Source organism: Coregonus lavaretus (genome assembly GCF_964263955.1).
Source record: "Coregonus lavaretus genome assembly, chromosome: 25".
Lineage (NCBI taxonomy): Eukaryota > Metazoa > Chordata > Actinopteri > Salmoniformes > Salmonidae > Coregonus > Coregonus lavaretus.
In genome coordinates, this window is record NC_140012.1 from 10,555,123 (window position 1) to 10,572,696 (window position 17,574).

Genomic DNA, 17,574 nt, shown 5'->3' on the forward strand with positions numbered 1-17,574 from the left:
TAGCGCTCTGTTTTTACTCTCTTCATCCCTCTCTCTCTCTCTCTCTCTCTCTCTGTCGTTCTCTCTCTCTTTCCCTCTATCATTCACACCCATACAGGTAACAACCTGACTCAGAATACAATGTTTGATTTGCTGTGGCGCCTTTTCAATACGGCCTCAAAAAAATGTGGTTACAAGGAATTAGGATTTTGTTTGCCAGCTTTGCGTCCTGTACTCTGAGTTACTATAACATCTGACTCACCTGTTTAGAACTATATTACAAGGGTGAAGAGTGATGAGTTTGATGGAATAATGCATAATCGGGTATCGGAACAGACAAGGCTTTCATCTAACCCACTGGGGGCTTCAATAGACTCGCTACCAAACAAGTAGAAGAATATCTTTATGTCTATGGCAGCCTGTCAACTTGGAGCTTCCCATCACATCATGTTGAATAGAGAAGCCCGAAAGAGTCTTCTGGCCATTGAGTGTGAACAGCAGGAGCTAGCAGAAGCGCTGTCTGTCAACCTGAGCCCGTCTCTGCTCAGACTACTGCATATAAGTGAGCTGCCTGTCAAAGTGAAGCCCAATGACCCTACGGATCATACCAGGGTCAACCATGGGCAGCAAGCTGGCAGTGAATGGCTGGGTTGGCCTAGGGTTAAGTAGACATGACCCTTGCGTGCCCTAGGGTTCATCACCACTTCCTCCTCCTCATTGTTGGCCCACAAACAGGAACAATATGTTTCACTGGGCATGTGTCACTGGGGCTAAGGGGTTTTGAGCAGGGCCAGGGGGAACTCCGTTGCTAAGTTTCACACTATAAAACTTCTGACTTATTTTCAGTTTAAATTATGTTCAAAACATGTTTAATTGAGACTTTATCCATTGAAATTGCTATGATAATTCTGCATCACATTTGCTGTTAAATATACCAATGTCCTATTCATCGTCATTTTGAATGGACTCACCCATAAGGACCTATTCAGATTGACAAAAATTGGAAGAGTATTTGAGGAGCGGACTGGCGAAGATACACTACATTGCCTAAAGTATGTGGACACCCATTCAAATTAGTGGATTCGGCTATTTCAGCCACACCCATTTCTGACAGGTGTATAAAATCGAGCACACAGCCATACAATCTCCATAGACAAACACTGGCAGTAGAATGGTCCGTACTGAAGAGCTCAGTGTCTTTCAACGTGGCACCGTCATAGGATGCCACCTTTCCAACAAGTCAGTTTGTCAAATTTCTGCCCTGCTAAAGCTGCCCCGGTCAACAGTAAGTCCTGTTATTGTGAATTGGAAACGTCTAGGAGCAACAACGGCTCAGCCGCGAAGTGGTAGGCCACACAAGCTCAAAGAATGGAACCGGAAATGGAAAGAAATGGAAAGTGCTGAAGCGTAAAGCGTGTAAAAATCGTCTGTCCTCGGTTTCAACACTCACTACCGAGTTCCAAACTGCCTCTGGAAGTAACGTCAGCACAAGAACTGTTCGTCGGGAGCTTCATGAAATGGGCTTCCTTAGCCGAGCAGCCGCACACAAGCCTAAGATCACCATGCGCAATGCCAAGCATCGGCTGGAGTGGTGTAAAGCTCGCCGCCATTGGACTCTGGAGCAGTGGAAATGCGTTCTCTGGAGTGATGAATCACGCTTCACCATCTGACGAATCTGGGTTTGGCGGATGCCAAGAGAACTCTACCTGCCCCAATGCATAGTGCCAACTAAAGTTTGGTGGAGGAGGAATAATGGTCTGGGGCTGTTTTTCAGGTTTGAGCTAGGCCCCTTAGTTCCAGTAAAGGTAAATCTTAACGCTACAGCATACAATGCCATTCTAGACGATCCTGTGCATCCAACTTTGTGGCAACAGTTTGGGGAAGGCACTTTCCTGTTTCAGCATGACAATGCCCCCGTGCCCAAAGCGAGGTCCAAACAGAAATGGTTTGTCGAGATCGGTGTGGAAGAACTTGACTGGCCTGCACTGAGCCCTGACCTCCACCCCATCGAACACCTTTGGGGGTGGAGCCAGGCCTAATCGCCCAACATCAGTGCCCGACCTCACTAATGCTCTTGTGGATGAATGGAAGAAAGTCCCCGCAGCAATGTTCCAACATCTAGTGGAAAGCCTTCCCAGAAGAGTGGAGGCTGTTATAGCAGAAAAGGGGGGACCAACTCCATATTAATGGCCATGATTTTGGAATGAGATATTCGAAGAGCATGTGTCCACATACTTTTGGCTATGTAGTGTATTTCGATTTTTCAATTTACATTACATCCTTGCTTTACCTTTCATTGTGGCTGGCATTGTGACATTCTTACTCTGTAGCTCCGAATTTACCGTAAATATCACAGTAGACACTAGCCAGTAAGCATGCAAACTATTCAACAATGCAAACAACTTTTCATCTAGTTAAAACATATTAGCTACACTCTTCAATAATGCAACCCTAGCATTTTACACTCTTGAATAATGCAACAATTCACAAGCATGTGCAGACACTCTATACTTTATTTTATTTTATTTTTTATTTCATCTTTATTTAACCAGGTAAGCCAGTTGAGAACAAGTTCTCATTTACAACTGCGACCTGGCCAAGATAAAGCAAAGCAGTGCGATTAAAAACAACAACAACAAATAGTTACATATGGAATAAACAAAAACAAAACGTACAGTCAATAACACAATAGAAAATCTATATACAGTGTGTGCACATGTAGTAAGTTATGGAGGTAAGGCAATAAATAGGCCATAGTGCAAAATAATTACAATTTAGTATTAACACTGGAGTGATAGATGTGCAGAAGATGATGTGCAAATAGAGATACTGGGGTGCAAAAAAATAAATAACAATATGGGGATGAGGTAGTTGGGTGGGCTAATTACAGATGGGCTGTGTACAGGTGCAGTGATCGGTAAGCTACTCTGACAACTGATGCTTAAAGTCAGTGAGGGAGATAAGTGTCTCCAGCTTCAGAGATTTTTGCAGTTCGTTCCAGTCATTTGCAGCAGAGAACTGGAAGGAATGACGGCCAAAGGAGGTGTTGGCTTTGGAGATGACCAGTGAGATATACCTGCTGGAACGCATAGTACGGGTGGGTGTTGCTATGGTGACCAATGATCTAAGATAAGGCGGGGATTTGCCTAGAAGTGATTTATAGATTACCTGGAGCCAGTGGGTTTGGCGACGAATATGTAGTGAGGGCCAGCCAACGAGAGCGTACAGGTCACATTGGTGGGTATTATATGGGGCTTTGGTGACAAAACGGATGGCACTGTGATAGACTACATCCAATTTGCTGAGTAGAGTGTTGGAAGCTATTTTGTAAATGACATCGCCGAAGTCAAGGATCGGTAAGATAGTCAGTTTTACGAGGGCATGTTTAGCAGCATGAGTGAAGGAGGCTTTGTTGCGAAATAGGAAGCCGATTCTAGATTTAACTTTGGATTGGAGATGCTTAATGTGAGTCTGGAAGGAAAGTTTATGGTCTAACCAGACACCTAGGTATTTGTAGTTATCCACATATTCTAAGTCAGACCCGCCGAGAGTAGTGATTCTAGTCGGGCGGGCGGGTGCAAGCAGCGTTCGATTGAACAGCTAGCTAAGCTACTGCAAGCTAGTAACGTTAGCATATCAAACATGAACGTTTACCTGTCTCATACAAATATAAAAGTACAATAACATTATCATATAGTGTCATTCTCAGTATAGTACAGAGATAGCTAGGAAGCAAGCTAAATAAAATAATTTCTGTATTCTCATTAGCTATCTACATCATAATAGCTAGCTACTAACGTTATCCAGTTAGCTGAATGCTGACGTTAGCTAACGTTAGCTGAACCATAGCTAGATAGTTAGCTCTTAGTCCTACATTACAATTTCAGCATATTAAAGTTACCTTAAAACCGGGGTCTTCAACCGTTTCTTGCCAGGGACCCCCTCCCAGGCAAACCGGCGACCCAGGGACCCCCATCAAATGTTTGCAAAAAAACGTTTTCACGTCTTGTCTTATCATCAGGTGAATGATAATGACAAGGAGAGGTAATCAACATTTTAAAATAAATAGATTTGGTAAATAGTTGTTCATTATTTTGACCTACCCACATTATAATTAGAAGAGGAAGAGTAAACTCTATCATAGCCTATTAGCTAGAAAGGTAACTAACTCCAAAACCATTTTCGCTAAGAGCAGCTGTTTAGCTGGTTAAACAACATTTTAGGGGGGCAACTGTCAGGCGAGTGTCGTGCGTTACCTCCGAAGGTAGCTAGCGGTCGAAACGTCAGCAATTCACAGTTTTAAATTACATAATTAATAAGTATATATTCTCAGGATTTATTTCGATACCTATCGAGAATCTCCTTCAACTTTCGTCAATGTAAAAAGGGCCTCACTCTATGAATGGGTTTAAATGAAAAGGGCACGGAGGACGCTGTTTGTAAAGCGCACACTCCCCTACAGATCCTGAATCGCCGTTGTCTAGACACACAACAAAAAGGGTAACCCATTCAAATACTAGCAACGCAGTTGTGTAGTATAGTATATTGCTTTCGCCTCTTACACCTCAGACATACACAAAAGGGAATCTTTGTACCTGGACTCTGAATGATCTTTTACTGGTTTCCTGGGCCGATCCATTCAGCTTTTCAAAACCATGCAAATGGATGGAGGAGGACAATAGTAGCATCCAAATTCACCCATGATGAGTAGGTCGTATTAAGTATGTGTCTTGGAAATGCTTTGTTTCCCAGGCATTGGAAATGCTTTGTTTCCCAGGCAAAGATTACCGTAAGTACAGTAGCTGCACCCAAGCCTTGAACAGTTTAACAACCCAATGCTGACCCTGTATCTAAGTTTCTCTCTCTCTCTCTCTCTCTCTCTCTCTCTCTCTCTCTCTCTCTCTCTCTCTCTCTCTCTCTCTCTCTCTCTCTCTCTCTCTCTCACACACACACACACACACAGTGACACATGCAGTTTTTTCTTACAGTTTTCGGAGTGGAAATCAGGAACAAACTGCTCATCACTGTCAGGAACTTGAGCTGAAATAAGAAAACAAAGAGAAACCGTTAGTCATGTCATGGGTTGAGCATAATATGGTTAGCCTTGCTAGCCTTGGTGATCTGTCAATTTATCTAGACAGAGTGAGCACTATGCTAGCCTGTTATGCTAGCCTCCCTAGGCGAGTGAGCACTACGCTAGCATGCATGCTTAGCCTGTCTGATGCTAGCTACATCTCTCCATTAACTGAGCCAGTCTTGGTGCTTCATGCTGTCCAGCAGCCTTGCCAGTGTGGAAGCTCAGCTCAACCTGCCCATGGGCCTTGGCGGTCATGGTGCTGGGCCTCGTCAGACTCTCTCTTTGGCCATGAAACCTGAGTCACTGCCTGGGTCCAGCCAAGCTACCTTCACTTCCACACTTTCCAGTGTGCCAGCACTTTTCCATGAGCGACAGATCAATACCACATAGTCAAGGGGGGAATGAAGCTTAGCTGTTGGACTCCATCACAGCTACGTGCTACCTCGCTCTCCTCATTTCATGTGGCATTTAACGTCTTGATGGCACAAACACTGATTTATTCGTTAACCCTTTGAGCTGCGGCTTGGAAGGGTTTAACCTCAGTTATGCCTTGACCGCAGTCAAACATCGTAACTGTGATTATTGACTGTGTCTAATTTTGTTCTGATCTCAACTAGGGTCAGGAGTTTTTCCTGACCACATGACCTGACCGGGAAAAACTCTAGTTCCCTTCTGATAACTTATTTCGGTATGAAGGACGATGCTCTGACCAGTAGCGGTGCGTGGGTAAAATCACTGGCGAAGCCAGAAAAAAAGCCATATTATAACCTATGTGCTGTGATAATTGTGTTGCTTGCTCTATAACCTGTTTCATTCATATGCCTTGCGACTGTGATATATAGGCCTAAGGCTGAGACAATAAGAAGACACAGTGGCAGAATAAATTCAACATGGTCAAGCAAGTTAATTTTTCTAACATTTTTCAGACTACTAAACCACTATTGATTTAGAAAAAACTGAGAGTTACCGCAAGTCGCAAAGAAAACAAGAGCTGCCTCCACTATTACAGAACCATTTCAACTTCAACATTTCAACATCATCAAATCACCTGTGCTTAGTCTAATACAGTGACAACTAAAAGAGACCAAAAACAATTTCGTCCAATCAACGTAAGCTAAATATGATGTGGCTGTCCATGGTTCTGATTTCTGTGTGTGTGTGTGTGTGTGTGTGCGTGCAAGCAGAAAAAACATGTTGACTCACCCTACTTGTAGAGAAATGCCAATGCCATCCTCCTCTCTTTCATGTTGACGAAACGGTCTATCACTCTGTCCTACAGTACACAATTGTATTTTTTGTTGTCCTAGGCCACCTGGCTAAAACTTCCTTTTTATGCGCAACGTTAGCTTGTTAACATTAGCCTTCTACATCTAGCTACATATTGAACTTCTATCCTCTCAGGCCAGGGGCACAATGTATGAATTTATGGTTGGATCAGATTTGCCGTTATAATCATTGGCCACTTGGGAGAATTAAGTAAATCCACAAGTCCAAATCCCTATCGCCATCCATGGCTAATTTAGGAAAGGGACAATTTTATCTAGCTAGCCACCGGACAACAACACAACGAGATGCAACAATTCAAGTTTCTGTCAATGACGTATTGCTCTCGATGTGATGTGATTTGAGGGAAGCCAAATCCAACCTAGCTTCCCTTGACACTTTTTTTGGTGTGCCAGGACCATTCACAGTTGAGCTCAATCAATTCAGCTCAACGGTGATTGGCTATTATTTTATACTTTTTGTTATCAAGGGAGGCCAAATGCTCGCTGGCTTCCCTTGCATTCAATGCTACGGGTGGCAACAATGTCATACTCTTTTTTACCAGACAGCATCAGATAGATGCCCTACACATACAGAGACAGAGGGGTGCTGTTTCGCTCACTTGGATGCTTTCTCCGGTAAGATACAGTCAGCGTCTTGCAAATTGAAGGAACATTATGAAAGATAAATTATTATTATTATTAATATTTTTTTAAGGGGGGGGGGGCCTGGCTTCCCTTGGCATCCATGAATACATGCCACTGGCTCTGACTTGAGGCCTAACGATGGCAGCACAGGGTGATTTAAGACCTTAAGAGGTGCACTTACAGTGGAGACAGGGTTACTGTCACTCACGCAGACTAGCTATTGAACCAAACTGGTGATTAATGGATCAATACAGAGGTGGAGCTGCCTTCCTTTCCTCCACCCATGGATCCCATGTCAAGACATTCAGTTGGAATCGTATTCTCTTTCTAAATCCTGGCCAAAGATCCACAGAGATATGTTTTGCCCTCATTGATGTGAATTGTGACAAGACGTCAGCGGCATGTAAAATGTGTGTATGTTGTTTACTTGTGTGTGTGTACTTTCCATCACAGAGCACAGACAGACTAAACAGGCTTTTTAAACAAGGAAGGAAATCAGACGTCTTCTGTCAGTCTTACACCCATTTAGTGGAGCTGGAAGACATTCTTGGTCAGTCTAGATGCTCTGCGGCTAGTGAAGTGTTCTGGAATTTGTCACCTGCTTTGAAGCCTTTGAGAAATTGTTCTTAAGGTTAAGCTAGAGGTGGTAGGAGGACGAGGAACTGAGAGAGAAGTAGGGGGAGCTGAGGGCAAGTTTAGGTTAGCACTATTTCGATTTTGGTCACAAGGCCACTATCTAGTATGAATGAGTGATGTTTTGTTGAATAATTCAATCATAAAAACACAAAAAATGATCACATTTAATTAAAAACTGGACCTGGTGAAATAAATATTAATGTATTCATACTAGATTTTAACTTGCAGTCCGTTTAATTTACAATCTTATTATTGACATTATAGTAAAATTAACCCGATCCTACCATCTAGGCCGTATCTGATTGAATTGTGGCAGTCATTATGCAAACACAGCCCATTGGGTACAGATGCAAGTGGGCTTGGTAGTATTGTACTTTTCTGTTTGCTGAGATGTTCAGATCCAAATACATTTCCAATATCAATTGTCCCCCCAAGCACTGGACTTTGAACCACACAAACAGGTTAGGAAATCCAGATTAGTGGACTGCCAATGCCCCAAAGGGTGAAAAGGTCAAATTTACCCAGTGAGCCATGAGCATCTGATTCGCTACCCACGGCTGAATGGCCTAACACTAAACCTCGCCTGCAGCCAGGCCTAGAAACCTTTACAACCGACATGAGTCTAATTTGAAAGGTTCCTGCTTTTTCATAAGCCTTTCCATTGCTTTGGTCTTGCACGTAATGGTACACGTCAACTCTTAGGAAAAGTTGATGGTTATCATTAAATACAGAGACACCAATCTAGCCGTAATGGCCAACGAAAACAAAATGCCACCACATGGGAAGCACATGTCCCCTCTCCACTCTGAAATCGTTTAAAATAATGAGAATATGGAACGTGAAATTGTATAGTATTATAGGAAACCAAATCTGAAGTTTCATTTACTAACATTAAAAAGTCTCTCAAATTGAAACTATGGCATAACCAAATGTACTTAACACTTTACTTTTTTCCTCAACACAGAGCAAGGGCAAATTCATAGCACCCACAAAGAGAAAGTTAGTAAGTGCCAGCGCCTGTGACATCACCCAGCCAAGTTAAAGACCCAAACCTAGCCAAAAGGCCCCCTCTTTCACTTCAGTTACCAGACCACAAAACAAAGCAGGGAAACCAAAACGGAGTGAAAATAGGAAATAAGAAATTCAACTCCACTTTCACGTATTTCTGCCCCTCTTCCTGTGAGGAGGAAACCGGATGATGGCGTCTTGGAGCATGTTCAGATAAATGACATTGATTTCTTATATAATGCTGCGTCCTGTTCCTATACGGTAATGCTATTACCCCCTTTTAACTTTTGCCCTAAGGAGAACGATAAAGCTGCTTTATGAGAAAGAGCAGAGGCCAATATTTAGTCCACCAGATCAAATAATAAATCATTTCCACTAGTTTCAACGTGTCTAAAATGGAACACGTTGGATCCAGCTAAGCAAAGGAAGAGAAGAAAAACAACATGAAGGATGTCTGAGCGTCAGTGAGACTGGCTCGTAGACAAGAGCACAACCCTGTGCTTAGGGAGCCAGAGGGAGAGTGTGTGTGTGTGTGCGTGAACGCGTGCACGGGTGTGTGCGCGTGTGTATCCGATTTGCTTCCAGGAACACCTCGCCAAAGGCTTTGAGGTGCAAGTCAGCACAAGACAGAAAATGTGTTTATATGAGCGCAGACACATTTCCCTTTTTTCTTCCAGGCACCTTGAATTACTGTTTTTTTTCTCAATGGGAGATCCTGGGAGGAGCGTAGAACTCTGTCATAAACGCCAATGACAAGATGTGACAAGCTCCTGAACACTCTCTCTCTCTCTCTCTCTCTCTCTCTCTCTCTCGTAACTTTCCTGTCTCCTCTCTTTCTTCCACTCTCTCTAGCAGAAAACTCCCTCCAGCTATCGAGTTTTTACAATGCAGGTGAATTTCTTGCAACCACAATCAGTCACAGTGATAGGCCTCTAATTAATGCAACAGGACAGAGGTGTTCTGCCATAACAGCTCAAAAACAGGCTACTATTTAGGGTTAATTAACACATTAATAGTTACGCCACTGACTTCCACCCAGGCTGCTCGACTTTTTAATTATTTCTATAGCCCAGCGACAGTCCTCCTCTAGCCAATCTGTTGATGCAGTACAACAGAACCCCATATCTACTGCTATGCTATATATGTTACCTTTATGGCTGACTGAATACAAATAAAATGTCCATCAAAGGGATCAGACTTTGGGGGTGGTTCTCATTGTTGGCCCTTTTATTGGTGTTGGATCTGTCTTTGTCTGTGGAGCGTAGTGGTGTGAACTTGCCAGTTTGACGAGAATAGGTGCCGAGGCCGATATACAAAGAGAGCATTGTTTGCTGGGCATCATAAACAGTTGTTTTTCCTAAGAGAGAGGCCCATTTGAATGACTTGAACCCTTTTCACACTACCGTGCCGACCCGAACCGTACTGTGTTGGCTCGGGTATTTTCTTTTCACATTAGCCTTTCCAGCACAGTTCCAGCAATTATGGTGGATGCGTAACCAGGCCAATACAGTACAGCTCGGCTCAGTACAACTCAAGCATCCACAACAACTTCTTTAAAGTAGTCTGTGTCGATAATACTTGACTTCTCACAGGATCTGGTTATAGATTTTGGTCATGGTCCATACTAAGGATGCTACTGTGAACCGTCCTCGACCATCAAAAATGGTTACTTAAAAAAAAAAAAAAAAAAAGCAGATAATGCATAACTTTAGAAATCCCCTTTCCTCACAACAACAGTCTGGAAGTATCTCCCATTTAATCACTAGTGTACTCACTACTCTTTTACAATGAACACAGCACTGGCAATTCAAGACTCCTGTATATGTACTCCTGAGTGGCGCAGTGGTCTAAGGCACTGCATCGCAGTGCCAACTGTGCCACTAGAGATCCTGGTTTGAATCCAGGCTCTGTCGCAGCCGGCCGCGACCGGGAGACTCATGGGCGGCGCACAATTGGCCCAGGGTAGGGGAGGGAATGGCCGGCAGGGATGTAGCTCAGTTGATAGAGCATGGCGTTTGCAACGCCAGGGTTGTGGGTTCGATTCCCACGGGGGGCCAGTATAAAAAAATATGTATTCACTAACTGTAAGTTGCTCTGGATAAGAGCGTCTGCTAAATGACTAAAATGTAGAATGTAAATGTACGTATAGAAATGACCCTTTTGCTTTTCATTTAAGGCAGTACGATACCCTCTCGAGCCAAACAAAATAATGTTACATAAGTTGTCTGGTTGTTTTGTTGTGTACATTATGTATACTGTAAACCAGACTCGGGTCTGAAAGGATTTGAGGTGCACTTGATTCAGCTTGGAGTTTGCACTTTTGGGACTTTTCTATTGGCTCCATTATGCAAAGAAAATCAACTGAAGCTCAAGTATTTGAAAGCATTTGACATACCTGTATATTTGACCCAGGTCTGCTATAAATCATAGGATATCAATTTGGCTGGTTCAAGATGGCAAGCATTTTGTAGCAGGCTTCATTTCTTTGTTTAGAGATTATTTAAGCATTACATATTGCCCTGCCACTTCTGGGCCCCAGATTTCCCAAACGTTACCAAACAGGTGTGAGTCATTCCTTAGTGTTGTTGTCCCGTCCTAACATATAATTGCTCCTTTAGAGCGCACGTCATATTGTACCTTTAAACTCCACACTGCTGACAGTTGCTGATGCCTGCCTGGGTCCATTTCATCGCTATGTGCCTTTAGTGACACAGGCCTAACATGCTGTTTGTTTGCATTGGCTGGGCTTATTGGCACGCAAGCCCACTACATGCCAACATGGCCAAAATAGGGAATGTTTACAGCTTATCATGTCCTGTCTATGTTCACTGAGGAAATGTTTCTGTCGTAACATATCACTAATGACCATGTGTATTGCATCAGAATGTTTTAACTCCCAGAGACTTTCTTCACCTCTTAAAATGAAAAGGTCCTTGTTTTACTTTGAGAAACTAAGTGTCGCTACTCCACTCTGTGTCCTGTGTGTCTAACACTCACTAAAGCGGTGGTATTCAAAATCGGGGTTGCGAGTGGGGTCGCGGGGGGTCTGCAGCCAAAATAATCATATTTAATTTGTATTTTTTTTGGAAAAAACATTAAGAGTACAGATTATTGTATTGGACAATATACAAGCGTTTTTCAAAAAGATAATTTGAAAAATAAAATGTTATTGAGTAAATGTATTTATTGGTTTCTTTTCATTTTGATAAGAGATGAAAATGCAATTAATTGAAGGTTATTTGTTGATGTAAAAATCGGAATTGACCGATTTTATGGTTGTGTCATTAGAAATTGTGTCCCCAAAAAATCTGGCGAAAAAATTGTGTCCCCACTGCAAAAGTTTGAATACCACTGTAGTAAAGGAAAATATGCCTTTCTTGATGTCAACTGAATATTTGGTACATATGACTAATAGTCAAATGAATTGTAGTTATCATACTGTACATTCTTTCAGTCCCACTCTATATTAATACATCTGTAGGGATTTAATAAATAATTTCATGAATATACTTCTGGAGAAAAGACCTCGATCATGACCGAGAGTTGTTTGAAGCCATTGCTGCTTAGTGGTGGTATAACACATTTATAAGCATAGTTTAAGTATTCTAACCTGTGTTCTCATCAACCTAGCAGTCATCAAGTAATGTATTGAGAGTAAGAAATTGAGAAATTGAGATCAAACACACTCACAACTATATCAATAGACTCCTTTTGTAATGATCATTTCTATGTTCATATGTCTGTCCAAGGCTGATCCTCCAGGGTATCAATACCACTAATGTTCAATAGATCAAATGCATATTTAAACATATTATCTAACATATTGAAATATTGTTGACCTTTCCCCAGTCTCTGTTGCTATATGATTTATCATTGCCATTCTCACTGAAACATAGCAATTAATCAAAAAACACATTTATGTAAATGCTGCAGGCAGTCTCACCTTCTGTGAGCCATGTCTCCTGAAGTTGGCTTAAATCCTGAAAGAGGTCTGAAAAAGGACGAAAAAACGACATGAATACCACAGAATGACAAGATCAAAGATCATTAATCACAAGATGGTCTGGTCATGTCAGCTAGTTCAGGTTTAGGCAAGTTAAGTCAATCCATAAGTAGAAGTCATAAATCTGTATGATGCATTGGTAAGCAGAACATTGATGAGGTAAACTTGTGTCATGTAAAGGGGACATTGCGAGCTTCCTTTGGAGTTCTAACTTTACCTTCAGATTCCTGAGGGGGTAATTCCGTGTCCATGTATTTCCTTTTTGCAGCCATCAACAGTCTATTTAGGGGCCCATTTCCTTGTGACTTCTGCAAAGCATCAGAAATATTACAGAAGTGGGATATACACTCAAACATGACATGTAGCCTACCTTAGATGTCATAGGCTACATAGAACATTCCACTGTCACTAATTGGTTTAGTTAATTAGTCAATATGGCTATCAACACTAAAATAATTACATATTACATTATAATAAGGATATTATAAGGCTAGTATTCTCCTATTATTTTTATTAGTAGTAGTATCCAAATTATTATAGAGTTGTTAAGTGTCAGTGTTTTTCATTTTTTTCTTATAATTCCAGACTGAACAAGTATTTCCCTTCAAATACCATTGAGAACTACGCTCATATTACCTATGATCAACCCAATACATCAAACCACAACAGAAAACCAACGCAGCTTGTCACCGTAAACTGCAACAGTGTTGCAACACAAACGCTCTCTATCGTTCCATTTGCCCTCTCAAATTGTTAACCGATTTACTAGGTGACACTGTCAACATGTCCTGTCTAGAGACAAGCAATGTGTTAATGAACAGTGTGAAATAAAAGCTTTCATTTAGTTTATGTAGTAAAACAATTATGCAGAACTTTTGATAGTTTAGAAGCGAATTAAAATAGTTTTCTTCGCGCACACATTTGCTGCAGACAAATCTCACGCAAAGGGCGATCAAAGAGAAAGCCCGGTAGCCAAGTCTTAAAAACTGAGCACAGCATTTACAAATACATTACTTTATCCATACGTACATTTGCTAAAGTGTAAGGCACTTGCTGGTCCAAATATCCATCCATTTTATAATCCATCCGTTAACCGTTTGTGGTCATTTAGGCTGAGTTAAATGAGATCCACGCAGCCTGCAGGGAGAGAGGGAGAGGGACAAGAGGAGCGATAGTTGTGAATGGAGCTGCGAGAAAGCTGCATACATAATGAGCGCCATTCACATAAAATGCAGAGGGAAGCGATGGCGAGCTATTACCCAGCGGGCTGCTTCCCCCTTTGCCACGGCCACGTCTAGATGGAATACAGCTATTTTGTATTTATTTTTTTACATTTTAGCTAACCATAACCCTTTTCCTAACCTTAACCCAACTCTCCTAACCTGCTACGTTAATTATCCTAAACTGCTGAGTAAGTTCTCCTAAACCTGTTACGAAAAGTCAATTTTGACAAAAGCTGTATCCCTTCTAGACAAAACCCTTTACTGCTGGTTCGTGACTGTCGTACCGCACAAAATTCTCTCAACAAGTAAGCCTATGCAATGTGCCTCTTCTTTGCTCTTATAGTTATAACATGCTATTTGTTGTTTATAAATGGCTTATAGGTTTTATGTAAATATTAATGGGTCACACATTATTTGTATAGTCCTGATTTTCCATCTGTAGATGCTCTACAGATGGAAAATGGTCATAACATCAGTAAACAATCTGTTGATAAGCAACTGCTTGCTAAGGTTACGGTTAGGGTTAGGTTTGGAATAAGGGTTAGGATAAGGGTTATGGTTAGAGCTAGGGTTATGGTTAGTAGATAGTTAGTTGAAATGTTGCTGATAGTCTGTAGATAATCTGTAGAGCATCTACAGATGGACTATCCAAATAGTGATACCTAATAATGTTGAATTTTCATTTTTAAAATCAATAAATTGTGTTTTTATAGGACCATGCACTTATAAAAATAGGCTTCTCTTACTAAAAAGTAGCCTATACTTTCTATTTCCACCAACAACCTGAAAGGAAATGGAACTGTGGATAATGTGAAAATTAACAGATGTCCAGTCTCGACTGTACAGGCTACAGGGCAACTAAATAACTCTTGCTTATAATAGTCAACTATAAGAAAACTAAAAGCTTGATGCATGTGTAATAAGCATGGGACAGAAATGCCCCAAAAAACAAGGGTGTTGTCAATTATTTTCCAGACTTGAGTGTTGATTTGGACTACGTAGACTTGCTTTACTTGCTCTCAGACGCTTGCTCGGCCAAAGGACTTGGTGATTGGTGGATTTCCTCTTTCAAGGGGTTGAATTTCTGCTTTTGTCCTAATGAATGACCTGACTTATGAATGAAAACTAGGTTCCCTCTTTGAACCAATCAGCTATGAGACTGTCCGGGTCCCTAGCAACCATGGGTGGAGTTAGAGGAGTGGCAGCCAATCAGAGCTTGGGACTCAGAGAGCCTTTATTCTAGATTTTCCAGTTGTTTTTCATTCACAAAAAGAGAGAGAGGTAAAGTTGGGAAAAACCATTCATAAAAACCTGCCCTAGCTTTAATGTCCCTCTTGCGCAGACACTGTCAAATAAGTTAATTTGTTTACCTTCTTACACTTCTTCTCCTCACTTTGAATGACTAGGCTACATAACGTGTTTTACAGTATGCAATGTACAACTAGCAATTACTTTGTTCACTGAATGAGTCAGAGGTCGGCTATTTGGAACACCTTTTGAATAGAAATGAAATTAAATGTCACAGGTTGCGTTTAAACAAAACATCACACTGAGTTGGAATGAAAAGGTTAATATCGTGTTATTATGTTTTATGTTGATAGAAAAAGGAAAAATGGGTATAAAAACAAGCTTCCTGTGGCTTAGAGTGGTGGTTAATTTCTGAAACTAATGGAGATGATTCATTATATTCAAAGTACGCATATAGCCTATCTAATTTCCAAAACATATACTAATAGCCATGTATGCTTGTCTGAGTCTGATATCTGTGTCAGCAGGGTTAAGAAGAGTCCACAGGGAGCGAAAGGAGGCTTTCTAAAGCTTTCTGTCGGAGGGAGTAGATGGAACCTGGTATATGAGTGCTTATTGATCAAAGTGGGCTGTGTTTGTAGGGTAAAATGTTACTGTTTTTCTATTACCACGACTTCAGTGGTCCTTGTTGTGAACAGAGATAGAGAACCATATTTTATAAAATGCTCACTCATATTGAGATATAGGACATTGATGATGTCCTGAAATTATGTCCTTTTGCAACTTTTTTTTTACTGCTCATTTTATTGAAAATAATTCTTATTTTCAACCAAATATTTTATTCATTTGAGTAGTGCCAGGCTATGTATTTTTATTGTGTCTATGAGACAGCTTGCCCTGGGTCGAGTCGGTGGCTCAATGGTGGGACAGGTTGACCCTCTACCATTACCCCCACTGGGAATCTAATGAGTTCCCATACCAGAGTTGAGCAGTGCAAGACCAGACCATGCCAGAACCAAACCATGTGTGCTACTCAAGAAATCTCTGCCAATATCGTACTCCCCACCTCCTATACATACTTTTGTCCATGATCATATGTCAAAGAGTAATGTATTATGTTACTGTGTAATAATAACCATAATATCGATTAATTGTAAATTCATAATTCCTAAATTGACACTAAGCATTTACTTTAATGAACATTATTATAAACCATGTAGTCTTCTTCATTATTTAATCTTCATTCCTCCAAATAGTGACACATTTATAATGCATTAATGCACATGAGGATGTCCATTCATTGAATTGACCCGTGCATGACATCCATGGTTCTCATCCATAGATGGGGGCATCTCTGGGCCATTAAAACAAACAGGACATACTCTCTCAGGCAGTGGGCAGAGGCCAGACAAGACAGGCAGCCCTGGTTGTTTGCAGTGGGGACGGGCGTTCGAGGAAGAGCAGCTTGCTCTCACATGCCATGTCAACTGGAAGATGATTCCCAGTCCAAACAGTTGCTGTGTGAAAAGAGGTGCACGGTGAGTGTGTGTGTGCGTGAGAGAGGGAGTGTGTATGTGTGTGGGTGTGCGTGTATGCATGCGCGTGTGTGTTTGTGTGTTTCTGTGTTTGTGTGCTAAACAAACGTTTCCAGTGAAATAGAAACTAAAAATACGCTCTACACATTTGGGCTTAGACTTATCGCACATCCTTTTTGTGCCAGGCTGCCAAATGTGGATCCAGGCTGCCCTGCCCTATGTCCCGACTCCTCTGGGCCAATGACGTCTCCATTCATTTCAGGACTTCCTCCATCCTCCTGAACAGCAAACAATGCTCACCTGAAAATAACCCAAGCATAAACCAGAGCCAATTATGTTTATTAAGGCCAAGAGGTCAGATTTAATAATGTGGAAGAACATTTCCTTAGGTGTTCACGTTACACAAATACAAATCAGGGTTTTGAACCCAGATCCTTGAGAGTTTTATTGTGCTGTTTCGCAGACAGACTGTAGTGTCACTGTCTGCCGCTGCCTGTTCAATAAAACTGTCCTCGTCAGTCAGGTAATTGTCCTGTTATGAATACACCTGAATAGTGAACAGATTTGCACCAAATATAGAAGGGAGTGAGAGTCACTTGCAGTGCACTTTCTCTGTTATTAACGCTTGTAAGTCATGAGCTGGCGCAGTGTCTGATTTATGTCCCCTGGCTCGGGCCTGGTGCATGGGATTGTCACTGGCTGTTGGCTTAGACCGCGACACATAAATTGATTTCCCACCGCCAACCCTGTGGAATGCCTGGCACTGCAGTTCACACAGACCCCAGACAGGCTCAGCTCAGCCTGCCTCCCCCACAACAACAGATGAGATTTAACTGCTGTGTGTGTGTGTGTGTGTATGCGTTCATCAGTGTGTGTGTACTGTCTATCTGTGTGTGTGTTCTCTATCTATTTGTGTATACTGTCTGAGTGTGTGTGTGTGTGTGTGTGTGTGTGT

The 17,574-nt window shown here is 41.6% G+C and overlaps 1 protein-coding gene across 1 annotated transcript in view; it reads right to left on the reverse strand.

The window, feature by feature from the left end:
- Positions 1-13,777, reverse strand: part of LOC311100803 (ETS translocation variant 4-like) — a 38,107-nt gene extending 24,330 nt beyond the window's left edge. Inside the window, exons 1-4 of the mRNA XM_084141769.1 lie at positions 13,643-13,777; positions 12,831-12,921; positions 12,554-12,601; positions 4,966-5,019 (exon numbers count right to left, since the gene is read on the reverse strand). Coding sequence (XP_083997895.1) covers positions 4,966-5,019; positions 12,554-12,601; positions 12,831-12,921; positions 13,643-13,699 — 250 coding nt within the window. The 5' untranslated portion in view covers positions 13,700-13,777. The remainder of the gene's footprint in view (positions 1-4,965; positions 5,020-12,553; positions 12,602-12,830; positions 12,922-13,642) is intronic.
- Between the last annotated feature and the right edge of the window lie 3,797 nt (positions 13,778-17,574).